The 23,800-nt window shown below is 41.3% G+C and overlaps 1 protein-coding gene across 2 annotated transcripts in view; it reads right to left on the minus strand.

Annotated features, from left to right (window-relative positions):
- Nubpl (NUBP iron-sulfur cluster assembly factor, mitochondrial) overlaps window positions 1–23,800 on the minus strand; it is a 161,850-nt gene that overhangs the window by 115,390 nt on the left and 22,660 nt on the right. For both annotated transcript variants that reach the window (XM_050138890.1, XM_050138891.1), the window contains exon 4: window positions 13,523–13,613. In XM_050138890.1, the coding sequence (XP_049994847.1) occupies window positions 13,523–13,613 (91 nt within the window). The remainder of the gene's footprint in view (window positions 1–13,522; window positions 13,614–23,800) is intronic.

Consider the following 23,800-nt stretch of genomic DNA (forward strand, 5'->3'; position numbering starts at 1 on the left):
TGGATTAGCCATAATGAGCATATTTTCAAAAGCAGACAACACATTGTTAACAAAATCGCGTGCTTCTCCTTCTGCTACCTAACAACATCAAGTTCTCCTCATTTTTCTCACCAGAAAAGGTGATAGCAACAACTTAGAATTTTAAGATTTCAAGAAACATTTAAAAAGATCAAAGGTTATGAGAAGAAAAGGTCTTTTTTTTTGATTAAGCTGAGACTAGATTGTAAAAGAGAAATGTAAAGTGCACATGACCTTAACAGACAGACCACATGACAAACATGCAGTACTTATAGGAATCTATGCATCCTGAATCTGCCTCAGACGCACTGAGCCAAGTGACCAAGGGACAGGCCGTGAGTTTTCTCTGGGGGCTGGTGCTGATCACAAACACAAGGGATGTGGGCTACTTCACATAATACAGAGGTATCTATCGGCTGTTCGGTGCCAGCCTGTGAAAAAAACAGTGGAACAGACAGTGGCTACTACAACCGGACAGTACTCTCCAGCCGACCATACCTTCTGCAGGACCCGGCTAAGACAGTGCACAGCAGAGCCCCAGGATTCCTAGCTCCAGGATGCCAAAGGAAAGCATATTTTATACACTACACAAGTAGTTAGGTCAAGTGTATCCAATAAGCTATCACACACACACACACACCCCAAGTAGAAACATGGACAGGGACAGACTTTGGACTTGATACACTACAATGATGAAATTCTTCAGAGACCACCAACCTCACCTCTGCGCTATTTCAGGGATGGGGTGTCTAAAGCGTGTACAAACATCTTTTAAGATGCTTTCCCATGGCCATGCTGAGTGTCGCCTTACCACAATATTCCAAGTCTAACTGAAAAGAAGAGCAGGATCCTGACAAGCAGGTAAAACAAAAACAAAAGAGTTCTGGAATGTACTCGAGTCTTCCCTAAAGATAACCAGAGGACCTTTGGCATCAGATGAAGCCAGGGGTCCACAGGACAGTGCCCAAAACTAATTGTCAGAAGCTCTGGTTTCTCCACCCTGGAGTCAGACTGAGACAGACATATTAACAGCTTTACCAACACTCTGAAATCTATTCCTGGTAGATATTACTAGAATTGACCCTCATCCTTCACACATTTAAATTACCTAGAAAAGAAACTAACTTTATCCTAAATGTTATTGAAAGAAAAATCTCACACTGATTTTTCAAATTCCCATAAGCCCTCATACATCCACCCTAGACAAAGCAAAAGGAACTGGGATCTGGAGCAGAACCACTCTCCACAGCAACAGAAAAGGCCGTGTGCATCTTCCTCGAGTGTTTCCTATTTAGTCATTAACACGCACTGTACATCCTCAATAAAATTATCCGACATTTCCATTTTAATAACCTCTGTCTGCAGGTCTTAAAATTTTCCTACTTTATTAGCTCAGTACATTAAAAGACAATCCTCAATAAAACTAAACTCAATAAATCCCCAGGTATTCTGGTAATGAAGTAGTGTCAGATAACATAAAAGCAGACACTCTACAACAAATGGCATTTTAGAAGCTTAGAGAAAAGCACAACCTTGTCATGGGGAGAATAGCACACGAGAGGCTGGGGTGCTGGGCCAGCAGGTGGAGTGCTTCCTGGAGAAGGACCTGAGTCCAGATGCCTGGCGGCACACAAAATCCAAGTGTGCTGGCACATTATCTGTAACCACAGCAACTGCCATTTAATATCTATTGCCACTTCAACTGAAAAGCCTTCAGTTCAATTATGCCTAAGATTATGCTTTGGCTCAATATAATATGAAATGTGAGTACTATGTGACTTCAAAAATTAAAATGAAAAACAATTGGCATTTGTTCTTTTTAAAAACAAGGTTATATTCAGGCATAAGTACAAGTTTCAGCAGCTCCCCACTGGCTGTCAAAACAGTGTCAACACACTGATGTCCTTGTACGCTATGCTTTCTACCAACTGACTACCCATCGTTCTGTAGATGTGCTGTAACAGAAAATCACCACTAACAAAATAACAAATGAAGCTAACAAACATTCTCAGAAAAAGAAACCAAACTGGCCAGAAGAACAGGTAGGCTGCCTGGCGATCTGCTCCACTTTCTTTGTTATCCCAGACCTAACTCTAGCTAAATCCTCCCCTGCTCCTGTCCACACCTCCTGTGGATTCCACAGACCACATCCCATGGCCTCCCTGTCCACCTAATGGTTGTGTCCCGACATCCAACTCAGGCAGACACCCCTGCTTAACCACAGGCTACAGGTGTCCTGCCAGATGACCACAGAGGCTGCCCGGACCTTCTCCACTCTCTGTTCTCCTACAGAGACTACGGAATAAAACTCCCACCCAACTAAGACAAACCCAGAAATCAGCACCTAGACCTTTAATCACCCCATAGAACACAGTACCAGGCAGGGAAATATGCCTTATCCAGAGCCCACGCGACCCTACTACAGCAGGCATTCTGATAGAGATGGAGCACAAGAAAAAGACCTTAAAACTAACTATATGAAGATGACAGAAGCCCTTAAAGAGGATATGAAAAGTCCCTTAAAGAAAGCAGGAAATGAATAAATTCTTCAAAGAAAGTCAGAAAAACACACACTTAGAAGAAATGAATCCCTTTAAAATCCCTTTAAAAGAAAAAAAAAAGCAAAAAGCCAAGAAAAAACAAATAGGTGAAGGAAACAAATAAAACTGTTCAAGACCTGAAAAGGAAAATAGAAATTCCCACAAAGAGAGGCAAATTTCACCAACCAAACACAAGAACAGAAGACAGAAGCTCCGGCACTGGAGATATAATAGAAGAAATGGAGAGAGTGGTCAAAGAAAATGTTAAATCTAAAACCTTCCTGACATCAAACAACCAGGAAATCGGGAACACTGTAAAGAAACCAAACCTAAGAATAAAACAAACAGAGGAAGGAGAATAATCCCAGCTCAAAGACCCAGAAAACATTTTCAACAAAATCACAGAAGAAAATTTCCTAACCTAAAGAAGGACATGACTATAAAGATACAAGAAGCATACAGAATGCCAAAAAGATAGGACAAGGGAAAAAAAGCAGGCTTCATCCCAGAGATGCAGGGATGGTTCAACATAAGAAAATCTGACAATGTGCCAGCACAATCCACCTTTAAAAGAAAAAACAAATGATCATCTCATCAGAAAAAACCTTTGACAAAATCTAACTCCCCTTCATAATAAAAGTCCTGGAGAGATTAGGGATATAAGGGAAATACCTAAATATAATAAAGGCAGTTTACAGCAAGCCTATACCCAACATCATTAAATGGAGAGAAACTAAAAGCAATTCCACCAAAATAAGAAACAAGACAAGGTTGTCCACTCCCGCCATATCTACTCAACATAGTACTTGAAGTTTTATCTGGAGCATTGAGACAACTGAAAGAGATCAAGGGGATACAAACTGAAAAGAGAGGAGTCAAGTTATTGCTGTTTATAAATGATGTAATGATATAAGTGACCTCAAAAATTCTACGATGGAAATGTTACAGCTGATAAACACTTGCAGTAAAGTGGCTGGATTCGAGGTTAACTATAAATAAATAAATAAATAAATAAAGCCTCTTATATACAAATGACAGACAGACTAAGAAAGAAACAACATCCTTCACAATAGCATCAAATAATATAAAGTGGCTTGAGGTAACTCTAACCAAGCAAGTGAAAGGCTTGTATGATAAAAATGCCAAGTCTTTGAAGAAAGAAACTGAAGATTTCCCATGTTCATTGATCAGTAGGAATAACATAGTAGAAGTGGTCATCCTACCAAAAATAATCTATAGATTCAATGCGATCCCCATCAAAATCCCAACACAATTCTTTACAGACCTTAAAAGGTCAATTCTCAACTCCATATGGAAAAAAAAAAACAGGATAGCTAAGATAATCCTGAACAAAAAAAATAATAACTGCTGGAGGTCTCCCTGATTTCAAGCTGTACCACAGAGCTATAGTGATAAAACACACACACACACACACACACACACACACATGATGTTGGCATAAAAACAGACACATTGATCAATGGAATTGAACTGAAGACCAAGATATAAACTCATACACCTACGGACAACTGATTTTTTTTTTTTTTGTGATAAAGAAGCCAGAAAGACACACTGGAAAAAGGAATGCATCTTCAACAAATAGTCAGACATCCACTGGTCAAAGTGGATGTCTGCATGTAAAAGAATGCAAAAAGATCCATATGTATCACCTCCCCACAAAACTGAAGTCCAGGTAAATCAAAGACCTCAACCGAACACGATAGAAGAGAAAGTGGAAAAGAGTCTTGAAGGCATTTATAGAAAACTTTCTTGTCTGACCATCTTTGGATCTCAAACCTCCCAAATAATAACATGGAGACTTCTCGTTAATTATAAAAGTTTGGTCTTTAGCTTAGGCTTATCCCCAAGTAGCTTTTATTCCTCAAATTAATCAGTTTCTCTTAATCTATGTTCTTCCACATGGCCTTTGCCTTTCCTCAGTATGGCATATCCAACTTGCTCCAGGTTTGCTGGCAGAATTTTCCCACCCTGCCTAGATTCCTCTCCTAGTTCCTCTGTCTGCCCAGAAGTCCCAACTCTCCTGCCTAGCTTTTGGCCATTCAGGTTTTTATTAAACCAAACAGAGGGCACATTAGGCTCCTGAACAGAAGAGTAATAGCACAGGCACTAGGTCAACAATTAATAGATGGAACTTTAGGAATTTATGGAAACTGGAAAGTTCCTACAAGGCAAAGACACAAAGGACACCGTCAATCAGACGAAGAGGCAACAAGGAACAACTCCACACCTGATAGAAGTCTAACACCCAAAATATATAAGGAATTTTAAACATTCATATTAAAAACCAAATAATCCCATTAAAAATGTGGTACAGATCTAAACAGAATTCCCAATAGCACGATCTCAAATGGCTGAGAAACACTTAAATGTTCAACACCCTTGGCCATCATGGAAATGCAAATAAAAACTACTTTGAGATTCTATTTTACACCTGTCAGAATGGCCAAGATCAAAAACACAAGTGACAGCTCATGCTGGTGAGGATATGGAGTAAGAGGAACACTCTTCCATTTTTGGTGGGAGTACAAACTTGTACAGTCACTATAGAAATCAATATGGCAGTTTTTCAGAAAATTTGGAATGCATCTACCTCAAGACCCAGCTATACTACTCTTGGGCATATACCGCAAGGATACTTGCTCAACTATGTTTATTGAGGTTTTCTTCATATTAACTAGAAATTGTGCTTCGGGCAAGATATGCTGGTGACTCAGAAATTGTGGGTGTGGCCAACCAATGCTTAGTTTAACTTCAGGCCCAAGCCACGAGAGGGAGCCCACACCCTACACTGCCTGGATGACCAGGAACCAGAGATCAGCTAGCCCGGAAAGAAGACCTAGGACAGAACCAAACACAGCTGAAAAAACAATCAATAAAATTCTTCCTAATGGTATTCTGCTACACTCATAGATCAGTGTCTTGCCCACTCGTCATCAGAGAGGCTTCCTTCACAGCAAATGGGAGCAGGTGCAGAGACCTATAGCCAGACATCATGCAGACAAAGATTAAATTGGAGGTCTCCATTGGGTCCCGTCCCTCAGAGATGTGGAAACCCCACAGAAGGAGTCAGAGAGGATGGAGCACACCAGGAGAACATGGCCCACCAAATCAAGTAAGCAGGGCTCACACAGGTTCACAGAGACTGAAATGGCAAGGACAGAATCCAGGAGGGTCTGCATCAGGTCCTCTATATATATGGCTGTTGGCTTGGTGTTTTTGTGGGGCTCCTAACAATGGGAGGTGTGTCTCTGACTCTTTTGCTTGCTCTTGGGATTCTTTTCCTCCTATTGGGCTGCCTTGTCCAGCCTTGATGGAGGAAGGTCATTGAGCAATAAAGAAACTGCTTGGCTGGCCCTGATAGGTTAAAGCATAGGTGGGAGGAGTAAACAGAATAGGATGCTAGGCGGAAGAGGAAGTGAGGTCAGACTCTGCTCTGCTCCCAGAGAGACCCGACAGCTCTGCTTTCTGGAGCAGAGACGCCATGCTCCGCTCTCCCGATAGCTCTGCTCTCTGAGGCACATGCGATGAAGCTCTGACCCAAGATGGACATAGGTTAGAATCTTCCTGGTAAACACACCTTGGGGTGCTTACACACATTATTAGAAATGGGTTAGAACAATATGTAAGAGCTAGCCAATAAGAAGCTGGAACTAGCCGGGCCAAGCAGTGTTTAAATGAATACAGTTTGTGTGTTGTTATTTCAGGCATAAGCTAGCTAAGCGGCCAGGGTGTTGGGGACGCAGCCCTGCCGCTCCGTAATTCAACACAGCCTCAATGTGAGGACTTGGCCTTGTCTTACTGTATCTTGTTTTGTTGTTTGGTTGTTGTCTCTTGAAGGCCTGTTCATTTCAGAAGAGGAAATAAGAGGGTAAGTAGGTCTGGGAAACAGGAGGACCAAAACTGGGAGGAAGGAGGATGGGAAAAGAGGCCAGAATGTATTGTATGAGAGAATCTATTTTCAATAAAAATAAAAAATAAAAAGTAATTTAAAAAAAGAAACAAAAAACTATTATAAGCTTGTGTTTTTCCATCAATTCATTTTTTCTTGATCAAATACAAAATTTCTCTTGGTAGTTAAGTCTATAATGCCATAATTCCACAGGAAAATAATATGAAGAGAAAGGCAATCATGTATAATCTATATACTCTACCACTGGGTATTTAAATGAGCAAATCGATGAAAACTACATTACCATGCATTGATTTAATTAATGAAGAAGAGGCAATACTGAAGCCGGCTGGCCTCCGGGGTTTCCAGCTTCATCCAGGAAGAGGAAGTTCCAGATCACTGGAATCTCTCTCAAGCCTAAACAGGCCTCTCACAGTTTATATGTATTGTTAATTAGATAGTTTTATACTGTGTTGTATTCTCTGTAACAGTATGACAGGACAAATTAACGTGACAAAGTACAGAAACGTCAAAAGGAGACCTTGTAGTATGATGGTAGCAAGCTTTGTAAGACTCAAAAATACCTTACTGTTGAGACTAAGAATTCCCGTTTATTTTCTGGGGAATCTGTAGGGTAAAAGGGACAACTGGGCAGGAAACCAACCAATCACTGAGCACCCTGACTCTGAACCCAGAGTCAGAGAAAGAAACACATCCTGGATTTGAGACCCGGGCCAGGGAGAAAAACATCTTTATCCCTGAACCCTGTGCCCTGGCTCTCAAACTAGTGTCAAAGAAACACACTTTGTGCCTAGAATCAGAGCCAATGGAAGAAATGTGGCCTGGTCCTAAGATGAGAGTCAAAAAGTTAAAAAGGACCAGTGAAAGAAACACAGTTTGTCCATAAAGTCAGAGCCGTCTCTGCCCGTGACCAGCTAAACTGACCAATCCCTGGGCAGAGAAAAGTTAATCAAACCCCTTTCTCCCTGGGAAAACTCTGCCCCTAAGAAGCCATATATAAGCCAAGCCTCTCCACCCCTTCAGTTGAGAGCTGCCCTTAAGTGGCAGAGGCAACCACTCTCCTGGACTCCTCCTTCCCAAATAAATCTCTTCCTCAAAAGAGTCTTGGGTGACAACCTTCACCTGTGCAGAGAAGAACCTGGCTGGGAAGTCCCTTAGGGGACCAAGCTGAAAAACCTTGCTGAGACGCTTCCTAGGGGGCCTCAGCCAGGCAGCATTGCTAGGACCTCCTTAAGGGGGCTGAGCAAGGCCAGCAGAGGAGCGGAGAGATTGCTACATTTCTGCACCGGCTTCCCCTAGCAGAGAGTTAGCAGAAGAAACATCTTGGGCCAGAGAAGCAGATAGCTCTGCTAGGGCTCTCCTGTAAGGGAGCAGACCAAAACTCAGCAGTAGCAGATCTCCAGGAGAGGAGACCATCTCCCACCGCACCCCAGCTTCAGGTAGCCTGGCTTCCCAATAATCAGGACACCTTTCCTCTAGGGCTGAGCTGTTCCATTGCAGCTCCGGCCTCCAGAGCTGTCCTATTGCAACTCTACCGGCTCCAGAGCAGTCCTATTGTGGCTCTACCCCCTCCAGAGCTGTCCTATTGCAGCTCTACGTATATCCTGACTTTCAGGATCACTACTGTACCACATTCCCCTACAGAACCAAGATCACCCTGTTGGCACAGACTGACTTTGGGGCTGTTGTTCTGTTTTGCTTTCCAAGATTTCTAGTGCACTGAAGTTCACTTCAAGCCTTGCTCTCTGCATCACACCTATGTGATGCGGGTCAGTTTTTACACTGGTCCTTAAAGACACAGATGTTCAGAGTGCCTAAAGTCATCACCACTCTTCCTCAGTGACACTGGTTCATCGTGGTTCATGATATGCGTTTGCAAAGTGTGTTGCATCAAAAGGTGAAGCCTTTCCCTGTGTTTTTATGAGATAAAGAAACAACTACATAAAGGGCTACAGCAATATAAAACCCCTAAGGTCATCTAAGAACCCTAAGGTCATATTTCTCATAAAGAACAATCCAGACTTCACATAACTGCTGCCTGCAACATGTGCAACCACCTTAAAGGGCAAATAATGCCTAATCAATTTTTAATTACAATAAAAATAATACTATAACCTAATAAAATATCAGCATATATATTTTGTTCTAGACCCATGAGGAAAAGGCCTATAAAAAACAAAAATAAATACTCAATTTTGTATTTTATCACAATTACAAATCAATTTTAAAACAATTTCACATAAAACCATTTTTAATAACCAGTTTTTACCACTTTTATGACTGTATTTCCTATACTTAAGACTTTATATTTGGCAACCTTACAAATATGTAATAACAGAAACAGTAAAAATACTTGATTTATTCAAAAAGCTAATTGTTTAAATTGATTTTATTGAGCTACAGATTTTTCTCTGCTCCCCTTCCTTTCTCTCCCCTTCACTACAACCCTCTCCCATGATTCCCATGCTCCCAATTTACTCAGGAAATTTTGTCTTTTTCTACTTCCCATGTGCATTAGACCCATGTATGTCTCCCTTAGGGTACTCCTTGTTGTCTAGATTTTCTGGGATTGTGATTTGTAGGCTAGTTTTCTTTGCTACATATACAAAAGCCACATATGAGTAAGTACATATGATATTTGTCTTTCTGGGTCTGGGTTACCTCACTCAATATAATGTTTTCTAGATCCATTCATTTGCCTGCAAATTTCAAGATGTCATTTTTTTCCACTGTATAAATTTTTCCATTGTGTAAATGTACCACATTTTCTCTATCCATTCTTCAGTCGAGGGGCATTTAGGTTGTTTCCAGGTTCTGGCTATGACAAACAATGCTGCTATGTACATAGCTGAGCACATGTCCTTGTAGTAAGATTAAGTATCCTTTGGGTATATATCCAAAGTAGTATAGCTGGGTCTTGAGGAAGTTGTTTCCCAATTTTCTGAGAAATCGCCACACTGACATCCAAAGGGGCTGTACCAGTTTGCATTCCCACCAGCAATGCAGAACTGTTGCCTTTTCCCCACAACCTCTCCAGCATAAGTTGTCATCAGTGTTGATCTTGATGATCTTGATCTTGTCAGATCTTGACCATTCTTATAGGTGTAAGATGGAATCTCAGAATTGTTTCGATTTGCATTTCTCTGATGACTAAGGATGTTGAACATTCATTTTCCTAAGTGTCTTTCAGCCATTTTAGATTCCTTAGTCGAGAATTCTCTGTTTAGGTCTGTATCCCATTTTCTGATTGGATTAATTGTTCATTTGATGACCAATTTCTTGAGTTCTTTGTATATTTTGGAGATCAGACCTCTGTCTGATGTGGGGTTGGTGGAGATCTTTTCCCATTCTGTAGGCTGCCATTTTGTCTTATTGACCATATCCTTTGCTTTACAGAAAATTTTCAGTTTCAGGAGGTCCCATTTATTAATAGTTTCTCTCATTGTCTGTGCTACTGGGGTTATATTTAGGAAGTGGTCTCCTGTGCCACTAAAGTCAAGTTTACTTCCTACTTTCTCTTTCATGGGGTTTAGTGTGGTTGGTTTTATGCTGAGGTCTTTGATCCATTTGGACTTGAGTTTTGTGCATGGTGATAGACATGGATCTATTTTCATTCATCTACAGGTTATTATCCAGTTTTGCCAGCACCATTTGTTGAGTATGCTTTCTGTTTTCCATTTTATATTTTTTGTTCCTTTGTGAAAAATCAGGTGCTCATAGATAGGTGGGTTAATATCTGGGTCTTAGATTTGGTTCCATTAGTCCTCTTGTCTGTTTTTAATGCCAGTACCAGGCTGTATTCAGTACTATAGCTCTGTAGTAGAGTTTGAAGTCAGGGAAGTTACTGTATTGTACAGGATCGTTTTCACTATCCTGAGTTTTTGCTTTTCCATATGAATTTGAATACTGTTCTTTCAAGGTCTGTGAAGAATTTTGTTGGGATTTTGATGGGCATTGCATTGAATCTGTAGATTGCTTTAGGGGGGGTTGTCATTTTTACTATGTTAATTCTACCTACCCAAGAGCATAGGAGATCTTTCCATTTTCTGGTGTCTTCTTCAATTTCTTTCTTCAAAGATTTAAAGTTCCTGTCATACAAGTCTTCAAACTGTTTGGTTAGAATTACTCCAAGATATTTTATGCTATTTGTGGCTATTGTGAAGGGTGATGTTTCTCTGATTTCGTTCTCAGCTCATTTATCATCTGTGTAAAGGGGGCTACTGATTTTCTTAAGTTAATCTTGTATCCTGCTACATTACTGAAAATGTTTATGAGTTGTAGAAGTTCCTTGGTACAATTTTTGGGGTCCCTTATGTAAACTATCATATTATCAGCAAACAGTGAGAGTTTGACTTCTTCTTTTACAATTTATTGATCTCTGTTTGTTGTCTTATTGCTCTAGCTACGACCTCAAGAACTATACTGAATAGGTATGGGGAGAGTGGACAACCTTGTCTTGTTCCTCATTACAGTGGGATTTGCTTTGAGTTTCTGTCCATTCAGTGTGATATTGGCTGTTGGCTTGCTGTATATTGCCTTTATTATGTTTAGGTATGTTCCTTGTATCCCTGCTCTTTCCAAGACCTTCATCATGAAGGGATGTTGTATTTCGTCGAAGGCTTTTTCAGCATCTAATGAGATGATTATGTGGTTTTTATTTTTGTTTGTTTATATGACAGATTTTCATATGTTGAACCATCCCTGCATCTCTGGGATGAAGCCGACTTGATCATGATGGGTGATTTTTCTGATGTGTTCTTGGATTTGATTTGCCAATATTTTATTAAGTATTTGTATCAATGTTCATGAGTGAGACTGGTCTGTAATTCTCTTTCTTAGTAATGTCTTTATGTGGTTTGGGTATCAAGGGTAATGGTAGCCTCATAAAGAGAGTTTGGCAGTTTTCCTTCTGTTTCTATTGTGTGGAACAATTTGAGGAGTATTGGTATTAGTGCTTCTTTGAAAATATTGTAGAATTCTGAGCTGAAACATCTGGTCTGGGCTTTTTTTGGTTGGGGGGCTTTTATTGGTTCAGAGACTTTTAATGACTGTTTCTACTTCTTTAGCAGTTATAGGTCTATTTAATTTGCTTATCTGGTCTCGATTTAATTTTGGTAAATGATATTTATCCAGAAAGTTGTCTGTTTCCCTTAAGTTTTCCAATTTTGTTGAGTACAGGTTTTTGAAATATGATCTAATGATTCTCTGGATTTCCTCTGTGTCTGTTGTTATGTCCCCTTTTCATTTCTGATTTTGTTAATTTGGATATTCTCTCTCTTTCTTTTGGTTTGTTTGAATAAAGTTTTGTTTATTTTCTTGATTTTTTTCAAAGAACCAGCTCTTTTTGTCATTGATTCTTTATAATGGTTTTATTATTGTTTCTATTTTGTTGATTTCAGCTCTCAATTTGATTATTTCCTGCCATCTAGTTCTCTTAGGTGAGTTTGCTTCTTTTTGTTCTAAAGTTTTCAAAGGTTCTGTTAATTCACTAGTGTGGGATTTTTCCAGCTTCTTTATGTAGGCATTTAGGGCTATGAACTTTCCTCTTAACACTGCTTTCATTGTGTCCCATAACTTTGGGTATGTTGTGTGGTCATTTTCATTGAATTTTAGGAAGTCTTTAATTTCTCCCTTTATTTCTTCCTTGACCCATTGATGATTCAGGTGAACACTGTTTAATTTCCATGTGTTTGTGGACTTTCTGGAATTAGTGTTGCTGTTGAATTCTAGTTTTAAGCCATGTGATCTGATAAGATGAATGGGGTTATTCTAATTTTTTTCTATCTGTTGAAGTTTGTTTTGATACCTAGTATGTGATCAATTTTTGAGAAGGTTCCATGAGGTGCTGAGAAGAAGGTATATTCTTTTATCTTTGGGTGAAATGTTCTATAGACATCTGTTAAGTCCATTTGAATCATAACATCTGTTAGTTCCCTTATTTCTCTGTTAATTTTCTGACAGGCCTGTCCAGTGGTGAGAGTGGGATATTAAAGTCTCCCACTATTAGGGTTTAATGTGTGATTTACACTTCAGAAGTGTTTCTTTTACATATGAGGGTGCCCTTGTATTTTGGGTATAGATGTTCAGTATTGAGATTTCCCCTTGATGGATTTTTCTGTGACTAATATGAAATGTCCTTCTTTGTCTCTTTTGATTGATTTAGTTTGAAGTATATTTCGTTAGATATTAGGATAGCTACACCTCCTTGTTTCTTAGGTCCATTTGATTGGAAAATTTGTTCCCAACCCTTTACTCTGAAGCAATGTCTGTCTTTGAGGTTGAGGTGTGTTTTGTATATGCAGCAGAAGGGTGGATTCTGTTTTCATATCCATCTGTTAGCCTGTGTCTCTTTATAGGTGAGTTAAGTCCATTTATATTAAGGAATATTAATGACCAGTAATTGCTGTCTCGTGTGATTTTAGTTTTCCTTGTTGGTGATGTTATTTTATGTGTTTTTCCCTTCTTTGGGATTTGCTGCTGCGCCATCATCGATTGTCTGTGTTTTTGTTGAAGTAGACAACTTACTGGGTTAGAGTTTTTCTTCTAGTTCTTTGCAAAAAACTAATTCTTCCTATATTGATGGCACTAAAAGTACAGGGCGACAAAACATTGTTGTGGAAAGTTTGTAAATGCCCTAAAGAAGTCTGACAAAAATCTGCTTGTGAAATGTAATTTTTATTTAATACCAATATATTCCTACTCAATATTCTCATGCATGTACATATATATGGTAAACAATGGATATTAATATTTTTACCAGGTACTAGTGCTACTAATTGTGCTCAATGCTCCATGTACATATTCCTCACAGCAACTGTGGCCCTACTGTGTGTGTAGGAAGACAAGGCACAACAAGATGGAATGGACTCCTCAGAGCCACACAACTGGTCAATGACAGAACTGAGATTCAAACCCAGTCATACTGATGCCAACCTAATTTCTGAACTGCAACACTACATGACATATAAAACATTCATGGTAGCTGACAGGTACCTAGCAATCAGAAGGCATTATTTCCCTCTTCTGTACTTACTTGGTGATAATTCTGGATTTCCTTTCAGGTTCATCATCTTTGGAATGGAAGGACCATACACATCTACATCTAACAAGCCAACCGCCTTGGACTGCAAGAAAACCAAACACACCATAAGATTATTCCTAATGTTCACAGTACAAAAAAAAGTCTATAAGCAATAAGCCTATTAAAAAGAAAACATAAAATATTCCAAAACCATAAATAACAGGCAGCAAAAGCGTAAAATGCTTAGGGTACTTTTTAAATTAGTGTTATATTTCAACAACCAACTTGCTCAGGTCTCCTGTATAGTCTTAAAAAACCTAAGTCCTTATTTGTATAAACATGATTTTGAGAACAAGTAAGACACAAACAAAATTGGAATAATTAGTAAAAGCCTAACGAAACTCCAGATGATGGAACGCTGACTTAAATTACAAAATGAAAAACAAATCATGGAAACAAGATTCTGTTATAGGAAGTAAGGAATTCTGCTGCATATCTGACAAAAGAGAGATGTGGCAACAAGGCTACTGGTTAAATACTGTGTATTTAATGTAATCACAGTTAAATACACAAGGCTTTCTAGAGGAATCAGAAACAGCTAACTACTGTTTTCTTTGATGGCTGGACAGATGAGAAGGGCAGAAGAGCCTGTGAAGACCCTGCCAGGTGCTACTCAACAGCAACTTGGTCAAGGAATGGACACAAAACTTGCTGCTCGTAAACACATTTTCTTTCCGTCCATCCCCAAGTCTACCTTTATGGGTTTTCCCACCCACATAAGCTGTACCTCACTGAGCCTTACAGCTCTCCTCCCTCTATCCCCAAACCCTAGCAAGATAACACTCAGTCTCTCATTAACAAACAATTCAAGAAACTGAAACAACCCTAAATCTTCCATGATACTTGTTTCCAGACATACAATTACTTTTCAACCCTCAACATTTACATTCCCAATATTACAGTGACTCAGTTTGCAGTTCTAAGAAAACTACTTAGTATCCGCTTGTGACTTTGTCACCTGAGTGTGAAGACATGAGACTGACCTCTGTCTGTATTGAAATCCCAGCCCAATTTAAAATAAGAAAGCAAAAAAAGGTATTTTTCTTTTAATAAGATAATTATGGATAAAGTTTAGTTGGAATGCACTGAAGTAGTGGCTGTAAAGGGGGAACATTTGATAGGGCAGCACTTAGGTAGACAGAGTAGACAGAAATGAATGCTGAGAAGAAGGGAGACAGAGTCACCATGGAGCTGCCAGGTCAGACATGCTGAATCTCTCCCGGTAAGCCACGACCTCATGGTAATATAGAGATTAGCAGAAATGGGTTAAATCAACATGTGAGAGTTAGCCAATAAGAGGCTAGAGATAGTGGGCCAGGCAGTATTTTAATTAATACAGTTTCTGTGTGATTATTTTGGGTGTAAGATAGCGGGGAGGCTAGGACCAAAAGCAGGCCCTCTCACACAACAGGTAGGCTTCTATTTTTAATATCTAACAAGCCTTTAAATTTTAAATTTAAATTCCAAGACAATTCTATTCTATAGGAAAATATATATAAACAAGGTAGGTTACAGACAAATGTATGCAGCAGTGTTCTTCTAAGTCTCAAAGTATTTTTCTACCTCCTTCCAATCAAAATAACTATACTTAGTCAAGAAAGCTTCAACTAGGATTTCTTTATCTTTAATTTTAGCCAGACTCAAAAGAAACAATCACCACAAGCACCTTAGAAATACACAGCAAACTAAATCACTATTAGCAAAAGCAACTACAAATGTAAGTATCACAATTGCCATCTTTGTCATCATAAACTTAGCTAAATATACTGTCATCTGACTCTCTGTGGGGCTCAATACCTAGCAGATAATATAAAATAACGCAAACCCTGAGATACTATTTAGATTTTTGGATTCACAAATACCCCAACCTGTGAAAGCGTAAAGGGTGGCAGAATTATTCGGAATGATTATACTGTTTCATTACTGCCGCGTGAAAGCTGCAATTTGCGAGCCTACATGTCCTATTTTTTGTGCTAGATTTCAAAGGCAGCAACAACAGTGCAGATACCGCTTTGTTCTTCCAGCAGGATGTACCCTGTAGACTGTACAGCTTCTGACATGCTCCTTTCAACCCCCTCGTCTACTAATAGAAGCCATCAAAACAACGCCCTAGAGCACTCCCAACCAATTATTCCTACATAAATATTCCTTTCAGACTTGCCTCGAGCTTGTCCTTCCCACAGAAGAACCCAGCTAAGATTCCCGTGATTCCCAGCATATGATAGTCAATGTAATCTTAGCCTGGTAATTGGAATTACTCAGTCTGGAGTTGAGCCAAGCCTCTTCTTTCTTGTCTTCTGCTTATCTTTAAGTCAAGCTGTCACTCAAAAGAATTTCTGCCTCTTCCCAGAGAGAAGCATGTTTCCTGATTCTGTTAGCTGGGATTAAATAAGAGTCTGACTGTCAGGAGAACTAATGGCTGAACAAAGTACAGAGAAGAGTTTCCTAATGCTTGTCAAGGGGATATCTAAAGGAACAAGGGCACCCTGAAGGAAGAGGTTCGGCTGACAGCTCGGGATGACTAACGGAAAGTACAAAAGAGTCAAATGACAAAGTCGCTGCTTGTGAGAAAGTTGAAAAAGAAGAAAAGAACATTTCTAATTTGAAACTTTATTTTAGAGCAAAACCAAACGTAAGAAGTTACCTACATCTTCTAAAGAAACTGCTGGGCCGTCAAGATGGCTCAGTGGATAAGGGCGCTGCAGCCAAACCTGACCACCTGGTTCTATCCACGAAACACACGTGATGGAAAGAGAAAACCAACTCCCAAAATTGTCCTCTTATCTCTACATATGCACCATGTCCGCAAGTGTTCAGGAAACTGCCAAGAAGGAGCAGACCTGAGGGCAGTCAATGAGAAAAGATAAATGACTATGTCTAAATATTTATCTAACTTTTAGGCTTTGCAGTAAGTGTGTATGTGTGTGCGTGAGTGCGTGCGTGTGTGTGTGTGTGTGTTTGTGTTACGAGTAGCCGACGCTACACCTTTACTTGTTTAATGTGTTTCTCTAAAAAAAAAAAAAAAAAAAAAAAGCCAAATGTCAGAAGAGTGGGTGATTGAGATGTTCTGCTCACACAGAACATGGACAATAGGCAGTCGTGGAGATTCCGGCCTGTGAGTCCTGATGAACCCAAAGCCCTTGTGTGAGACTCTAGTGTAAGGTGAGCAGTATGAAGAGCAGGAGTGCACACAGTGCAGGAAGACGGACAGACTGGCCTAGAGCACTATGTTTGGCATCTGGCCTGGAAGTCTCAATCCTCTTGTCCCATCCTTCTGAGTGCTAGTCCCCTGAGTGCTGGCATCATTGGTGTGGGCCAACATGCAAAGCTTTAAATGAATTTTAAGGTACAATTTGCCTTATGTGCAGTCAACTAACATTGTATAGAACACATATATACAAAATTATTCCTTGTGTATCTAAATTTCAAATTGAAATGGGTGTCTATAACGGTTAGTGCTAACTAAAAACGTGCTAGTATCTAGAATAACCAGGAAGACAGACTTTGAGCACGCCTCTGGAGGGACTGTCAGGACTGTACTGAGGTGAGAAGGGGCACCTAGTGTGGATGGCGCCATTGCCTGGCTGCGGTCCTGGACTGTGTATACAGAGAAAGGAAGATGCACAACAGCATGCATCCTCGCTCTTGGCGTCTCGACTTCACAACTGTGGATGGGATGGGACCAACTGTTACCACCTCTCCTCCCCGCCTCTCCTCCCTTGCTTGCCTTCCATGGTGGACGGTACCATTGGACCGTGAGCCACAATAAACACTTTCTCACTTAAATTGCTTTCGCCAGCAACCAGAATATAAGTTAAGACACTGGCCTATATTTTCATTTGTCAAAACTGGGAATACTACTCAAACCTTCTAGACAAAAAGCTGGGATGACTCAAAATTAAAATTTAAGTCTGATCATATTATTCTACTCAACACCCTTCACTGCACCCGCTCCTCATTCCAGTCGCCACAGAGCCAATGACCCCAGGACCTGCCACAAGAGCTCACATCATCTAGCCTGTTCTCAACCCACTTCCTGCCTTCTACCTCGATGGACTTTCACTACCCGCTTCATGGAGAAGCCGCAGCCGCCTTCCCACTGTCCCCTGAAGAGTGCCACAGCCTGTGCACCTGCTAGTCCTTCTGGTGCTCTCTCTCACACAGCACACTTCCACCTTCTTCACATCTCTGCTGCTGAAAATAGTGTGTTTTTTCAATGACACTTGAGGTGGGAGTCCCCTCTGTGTGCTGTGATTACCATTAATAAATAAAGAAACTGCCTTGGCCTGTTGATAGGCCAGAACTTAGGTAGGCGGGGAAAACTGGATTGAATGCTGGGAGAAGGAAAACAGAGAGAGACACCATGGAGCCGCCCAAGACAGATGCTGGGAATTTTACCTGGTAAGCCACTGCCACATGGCAATATACAGATACACAGATAAATGGAGATGGATTAAATTAATGTAAGAGTTAGCCAATAAGATATTAGAGCTAATGGGCCAAGTAGTATTTTAATTAACACAGTTTTTGTGTGGTTATTTCTGTTCATTACAAACCCTTATCCCAGGCTACCTCTTTTGCCTTCTGACATCCTATTAACTGTGCCCTGTGAGGACAGAACTATCCTCCAATAATGTCTGAGCAAGTGAAAGAATGAATGAATGAATGAATAAACAGACCTCCATTTATTCCTCCTTAAAATCCTAGGCGTGGGTTGCTATATATATAATTCCTAAGGCCCCCACTTAGGTTTTAAGAGTTAGTGATTTCACATAATTCCCCTTCTTCTAAAATCAGGTAACACATGCAAGCTTTACATATCCCAGCACTCAGGAGACTGGGGCAAGAGGCTCCTAAGTTCAAGGCCAACCAGAGCTACAAAAATCAGTTCTAGACCTGTCCTGAATAAACAGTGAGGCTCCATCTCAAACCCAAACCTCCCCCCAAATACACTGTAGGTACAAGTATGTGTTCTAAAGAAAGGTTTATATGGATGAGATAGGGCATAACTTAGTCTTAGTACCTACAAGGCTCAGGCAGAAAGACCATGAGCCCAAGGTCAGCAGAGACGACAAGAACAAGATTCTATGTGGTACTTGGATGTGTTTCGCCCCCATAAGCTCATAGGGAGTGCCACTACTAGGAGGTAAGGCCTAGCTGGAGGAAGTGTGTCACTGTGGGGCGAGCTTTAAGGTCTTTTTCTCAAGCATCATTCAGTGTGACAGTCAGTTGACTTCCTGTTGCCTGTGAGTCAAGATGTAAGGACTCTTAGCTCCGGCACATCTGCCTGCATGCTACCATGTTCCCTTCATGACTATAATGGATTGAACCTCTGAAATGTAAGCGAGCCACCCCAATTAAATGTTCCCTCATAAGAGTTAATGTGATCATGGTGTCTCTTCATAGCACTGAAAACCCTGAAAACCCTAGACAGTCTAAAATAAAAATAAGAGGAGGAAAATGCAAACTGGGTTAGAATTCCCCACAGTCTGCTCCCAGCCACCATTCTTCCCAGAATTCCCCCACAGTCTGCTCCCAGCCACCCCATTCTTCACTCTGGATCCCTCCACACCAGCAGTGGAGCCTCATGGGAAAGCGTAGAGTGAAAGCAGTGGGCTGGTCTGGAAACGTGGCACAGTGGTAGCCACCATCCGACTTTGAAAACTAAAGCCAGGCATGGAATAAAAAAACTAATTAAAAAGAGTAATTTTAAATCTGCTCACTGGCAAAATTAGGTCAACAAGGTTTCAAACATTAAAGAGCTACAAAAGTATTGCTCCTTTTATCCTTATAGAACAATATTACATTAAAAAAACTGTCTTCAGTCCTACATTTATATCTAAGCAATATGGAAATACACTAACAGGATTAAGAAAAATCTTAGATTCTTGGCCTGACTTTTTAAAGTATTAATGTGCCTACTCAGTAAAGTTTTAACATTTGGAAAAACTTAGAAAGGTTTTTATCACCATGGTAATGCCTATAAAAATGCAGGAAAATACACCTATAGACACTAAGTCCCAAAAATAACAGTCAACTTACTGGTGACATCAGCTAGTCTTTTTGTTAGCAGGTTCTCAGCTTGAGAACCTAGAGACCTAACTAAGCAGCAGGGCCTTTCCCAGCAGATAAAGCACAGCTGAACCCTTAAGACGCCCTTAACTAACTTCAGCCCCAAGAACAGCCCTCACAGCTCTGGTAGTGGCTCCTACAAAGAAACAGGACTCACAAACCCACAGGGCATCTGACCACTCTAGACAAAACCCCAGAGTGTGCAGTACTGGTTCTGCATCCAAGGATCCATGTGCTCTGCCCCTGCCTTGCTAACTCTGCCACCAGCGCCCTGCTGAGGCTAAGGCCTTCACAGTCCTCAAGGAGAGGAGAGGAAAGGGAAGAAATTAATTTACGGAGTAAAAAAGTTGTGTCTAGGAAAAATGAATTGGTAAGAACCACCTAGGAAGTAAGAACAATTAAAAGGAGAAATTGCTTTTTGAGAAAAATTCAGGTAAGTTTGTACTAGGGTCAGCTAATGAAAATCCAAAGGCCAGCTCACAGTGTTGCCACCCACAGGTAGTTAAGCCAACAAAGAATATATTAAATGTAAATCTCGGGTAATTTCTCTAACTCAAAAGCCAACTCAGCAGCTTCCTGGAGCAAAGGAAGAGAATCAATTATTGCAGAAAGCTGCATTTTATCAAAAGAAACTTAAAAGATTTAAAAGAAGGGCCAAAGGTACCAAGCAGGAAGAACCATCCAATAGCTTCTTAAAGCCATTCAAAACAAAGTCACTGCTGCAAGTCGCAGAATGCTTCCCACTGAGTGTGGAGAACACTGGGGAAAGCCCCCTGCTGCTCCCATCTCTAAAGTACTCCTAGAGACAGTCATACATTTCCCTATTAGGCCAGTGTGAAGTGCAGTGATCCAAGACCTCAGGGAGGAGGAACAAGTGAGGAAAATTTCCTCACAAGACTGGCTATAAGTTGGAACTTAATATTTAATTGTCTATTTATTATGTATTTTTTTCTTTCTGAGACAGAGTTTCTCTGTAGCTTTTGGTTCCTGTCCTGGAACTAGCTCTTGTAGACCAGGCTGGCCTTGAACTCATAGAGATCCGCCTGCCTCTGCCTCCCGAGTGCTGGGATTAAAGGCGTGCGCCACCACCGCCCGGCTTCTAGGTTACTTTTTAAACATCTTAAAAGCATCATGGAAAACATGAAGAACAGACTTGAACTTGTGTTAAAGCTGACAGCGGAGCTGCTAAGTTTCCTAATTCACAAGACAAAAATTAGCAATGCATTCTAAGGCCGGGGAAATGGCTCATTAGTAAAGGTGCTTGCTGCCAAGATCATTCCCAGAGGCCACACAAGGGAAGAACCAATTCCTGCAAGCTGTCCTCTGAAATCCGCGTGTACACATACATACACACGCGTGCACGCGCACACACACACACACACACACAATTAAATAACTTTTAGAAAGCAAAGAGAAGAAAAGAAAAAGAAGCATCGCATAGAAAGAACATATTCTAATTTAAACAGTGAGGTGTTTTCAGACACAAACAAGAACACAGCTTTATTCGGTTTTTATGATGATTATGAAACTGTGTGAATTTCTGAACCTCAAAAAAGGAGCTAAGGCAGGGGGTGGTAGTGCCTGCCTTTAATCCCACCACTTGGAACTCAGATTCAGAAGGGTTTGAAGCCAGCGTGTTCTATACAGTGAGCTCCTGACCAGCCAGCGCTATAGAGTGAGACCCTGTCTCAAGATAACTAACAATTATATCATTATAGCATAGTATGTGTCACATACTTCCTAAACACTTTACATATGCTCATTTATTTTAAAATAATTTTATTAATTCCTGGGGGCTTTCAAGCAATGTATTATGATCATTTCCTCCCTAACTCCTCCCTGATCCACCTTCCCACCTTCCCATACCCCCCCCCCCCCCCCCCCCCCCCCCCCCCCCCCCCACCCTTTTTTAATCAACACAATTCTTTTCTTGATTCTTTGGAAATTTCACAGCATGCACCCCAATCCCACTCATTTCCCAGCCTTCCATGTCTACCTTCCACTCCAAAATAAAATAAAAATAAATAAATAAATTTAAAGGGGAAAAAACCTACTTGGTTCCTCATCTTTCCCCCTTCTCCACTGCATATTTATCTGTCGCAGTGGCCTTGGTAGCTGCGGTGTGTCCCAGCGGTGTGTTCCAGTGTACACTGTCTTGCCCAAACATCTACTTGGGAATGGTCACTGCAATGAACTGTTGGTCTGGCTCAAGGCCTCTGGCTTCCGATACACCATCAATGCTGGACCCTGACCGAAGCTACTCTCTGATAATCTGCTGTTGTGCTGAGTCGTGGAGGTACTGCAGCTGTGGTTCCACAAGACCGGGCCTTCACAAGCTCCCGCGGGTTGTACATTGGGTAGATACTGGTGTGGGACAACTCTAAAACCTGGACGTAGGACTAGGCGTTAGTTGATTTGGTCAGTCTGGGCCTCCACGGGGACTGCCCCCTCAGGCTCTTCTGTGCCCATGGCATCAGGGCCAGCTCTCTTTTGGCAGCTAGCAAGGGGGGAGGAAGAGGGGGAAACGAGAGGAACAGATCTCCCAGGACCTTCGAGGGTGGGCTCTGAGCCAGTTCTCCCAGGTCCATGCCATTGGGGGTGGTTGGGGAAGTGGGGAGGAGAATTCTCTGGCTGAAGGGCCAGCAAGAGGTGGTACCAGCTCTCCAAGGTCCACACCATCAGGGCCAGCTCTCCCATACTCCTATCTCCATGGTAACACAGGTCACAGACAAAAACACAGACTCGAGTCGCAATAGGAGCACAGACCCAGACATGGTCCTCTGCCACAGTTCAGGTGCGGACATTACCAAAGCCCTGTGTAGGGGTAGCCCCAGCCAATCACCTTGCTTGTAGGGCGGGGTCGCCTGAGGATATTTTTTACTAATAAATATTGCTGGTGTGCCCTCCCCCTTCCCTTCTGCTTTCCTGTTCTCCGCTGGAACCTCGGGTTCTGTAAGTCTTTTCCCAATTAAAGCTGAATATATTATTATAATTTCTGTCTGCCTTCATTTACGCCGCTACAGCCCTGTATGTACAGGCCTCTTAGACTGATATGGCCCCAAAGATAACATGGCCTCAGGTGGTGGCCCAAACCAGGGACAATCCTCACGGCTTTCCATGGTAACACAGACCCTCTATGTCACCGTAGCCCTGGTGGTGGTGCAGGACTTCAGTTCTGCCTCTCCCCACAGTGCATGGATTCCCCCTGCTCATCGCAGTGGTGCCCACCCCCCAACCCTGGCCCTGGGCCACCAAGCAGGCCTGTGGCTCTCTTCCACCAGCCTGGCATTGAGTGGGCTTGTCCCCCCTTTGTTTGTAATAGCCACCCCCACACAACTCAAAGGATGTAGGGCCATCTAATTTAAAAAAAAAAAAAACTGACTCTTTCTCCTGCAGAGGCCATTAACTGTCAATAGCTCCTCAGTTAGGAGTGGGGGCTTGTGAGCCACCCCACCTCTAGAATGTTCAATAGCTAGTGCAAGCAACTACAGCTGCTACAAGCTCCTGTAAGCACAGCTGTCTGTACTGTCTAAGAGGCGGTTTCCCTCTAGCCCTCCCCATCTCCAGTTCTTACAATTTCCCATAGTGCTCTTCCATGGTGGCTCCTGAGCTTTGGGGTGGAGGAAATCTAGACACCCCATTGGTGGCTAAGCACTTCACAGACACTCTGCAGTTTGATCAATTGTTAATGCTTTAACTATCAGCCAAAAAACCTGAGGGCCACACTAACCTGTGGCACGGAGATATGAGAGGGCAGTTTGGCAGTTTGATATGATATTCATTTATCAGAATAACAGTAGTATGCTCACCCCGGGACCTATGAAATTCCCAAACATAGGTTCTCAGCCAGAATTAAAGTACAAGATACATGTTTCTTTCTGTGAAATGGGCCTTAAATCAAATCATAAAGTGGTTGGTTAGGTCCATAACATCCATGCCACTATTGCACTCATGGGCATATCTTGCCATGCTGCTCAATGTATTGTAGGTCACATCTGGGTAAATCTGTTGATTACATTTTTTACTCCAGTAGCCTACATAGCAGCCTACATCCAGTATTATTAAAGCCACATGAGGAAAGAGGATTCCTGGCTAGCACAGAGTTGATTTCTTATGTTATATTTCATATGTTATGACCAAAGTCTGTGTGTCTTCAAT

The sequence above is a fragment of the Alexandromys fortis genome, unplaced genomic scaffold (assembly GCF_014885135.2).
Source record: "Alexandromys fortis isolate MF-2015 unplaced genomic scaffold, M_Fortis_MF-2015_v1.1 scaffold_35, whole genome shotgun sequence".
NCBI lineage: Eukaryota > Metazoa > Chordata > Mammalia > Rodentia > Cricetidae > Alexandromys > Alexandromys fortis.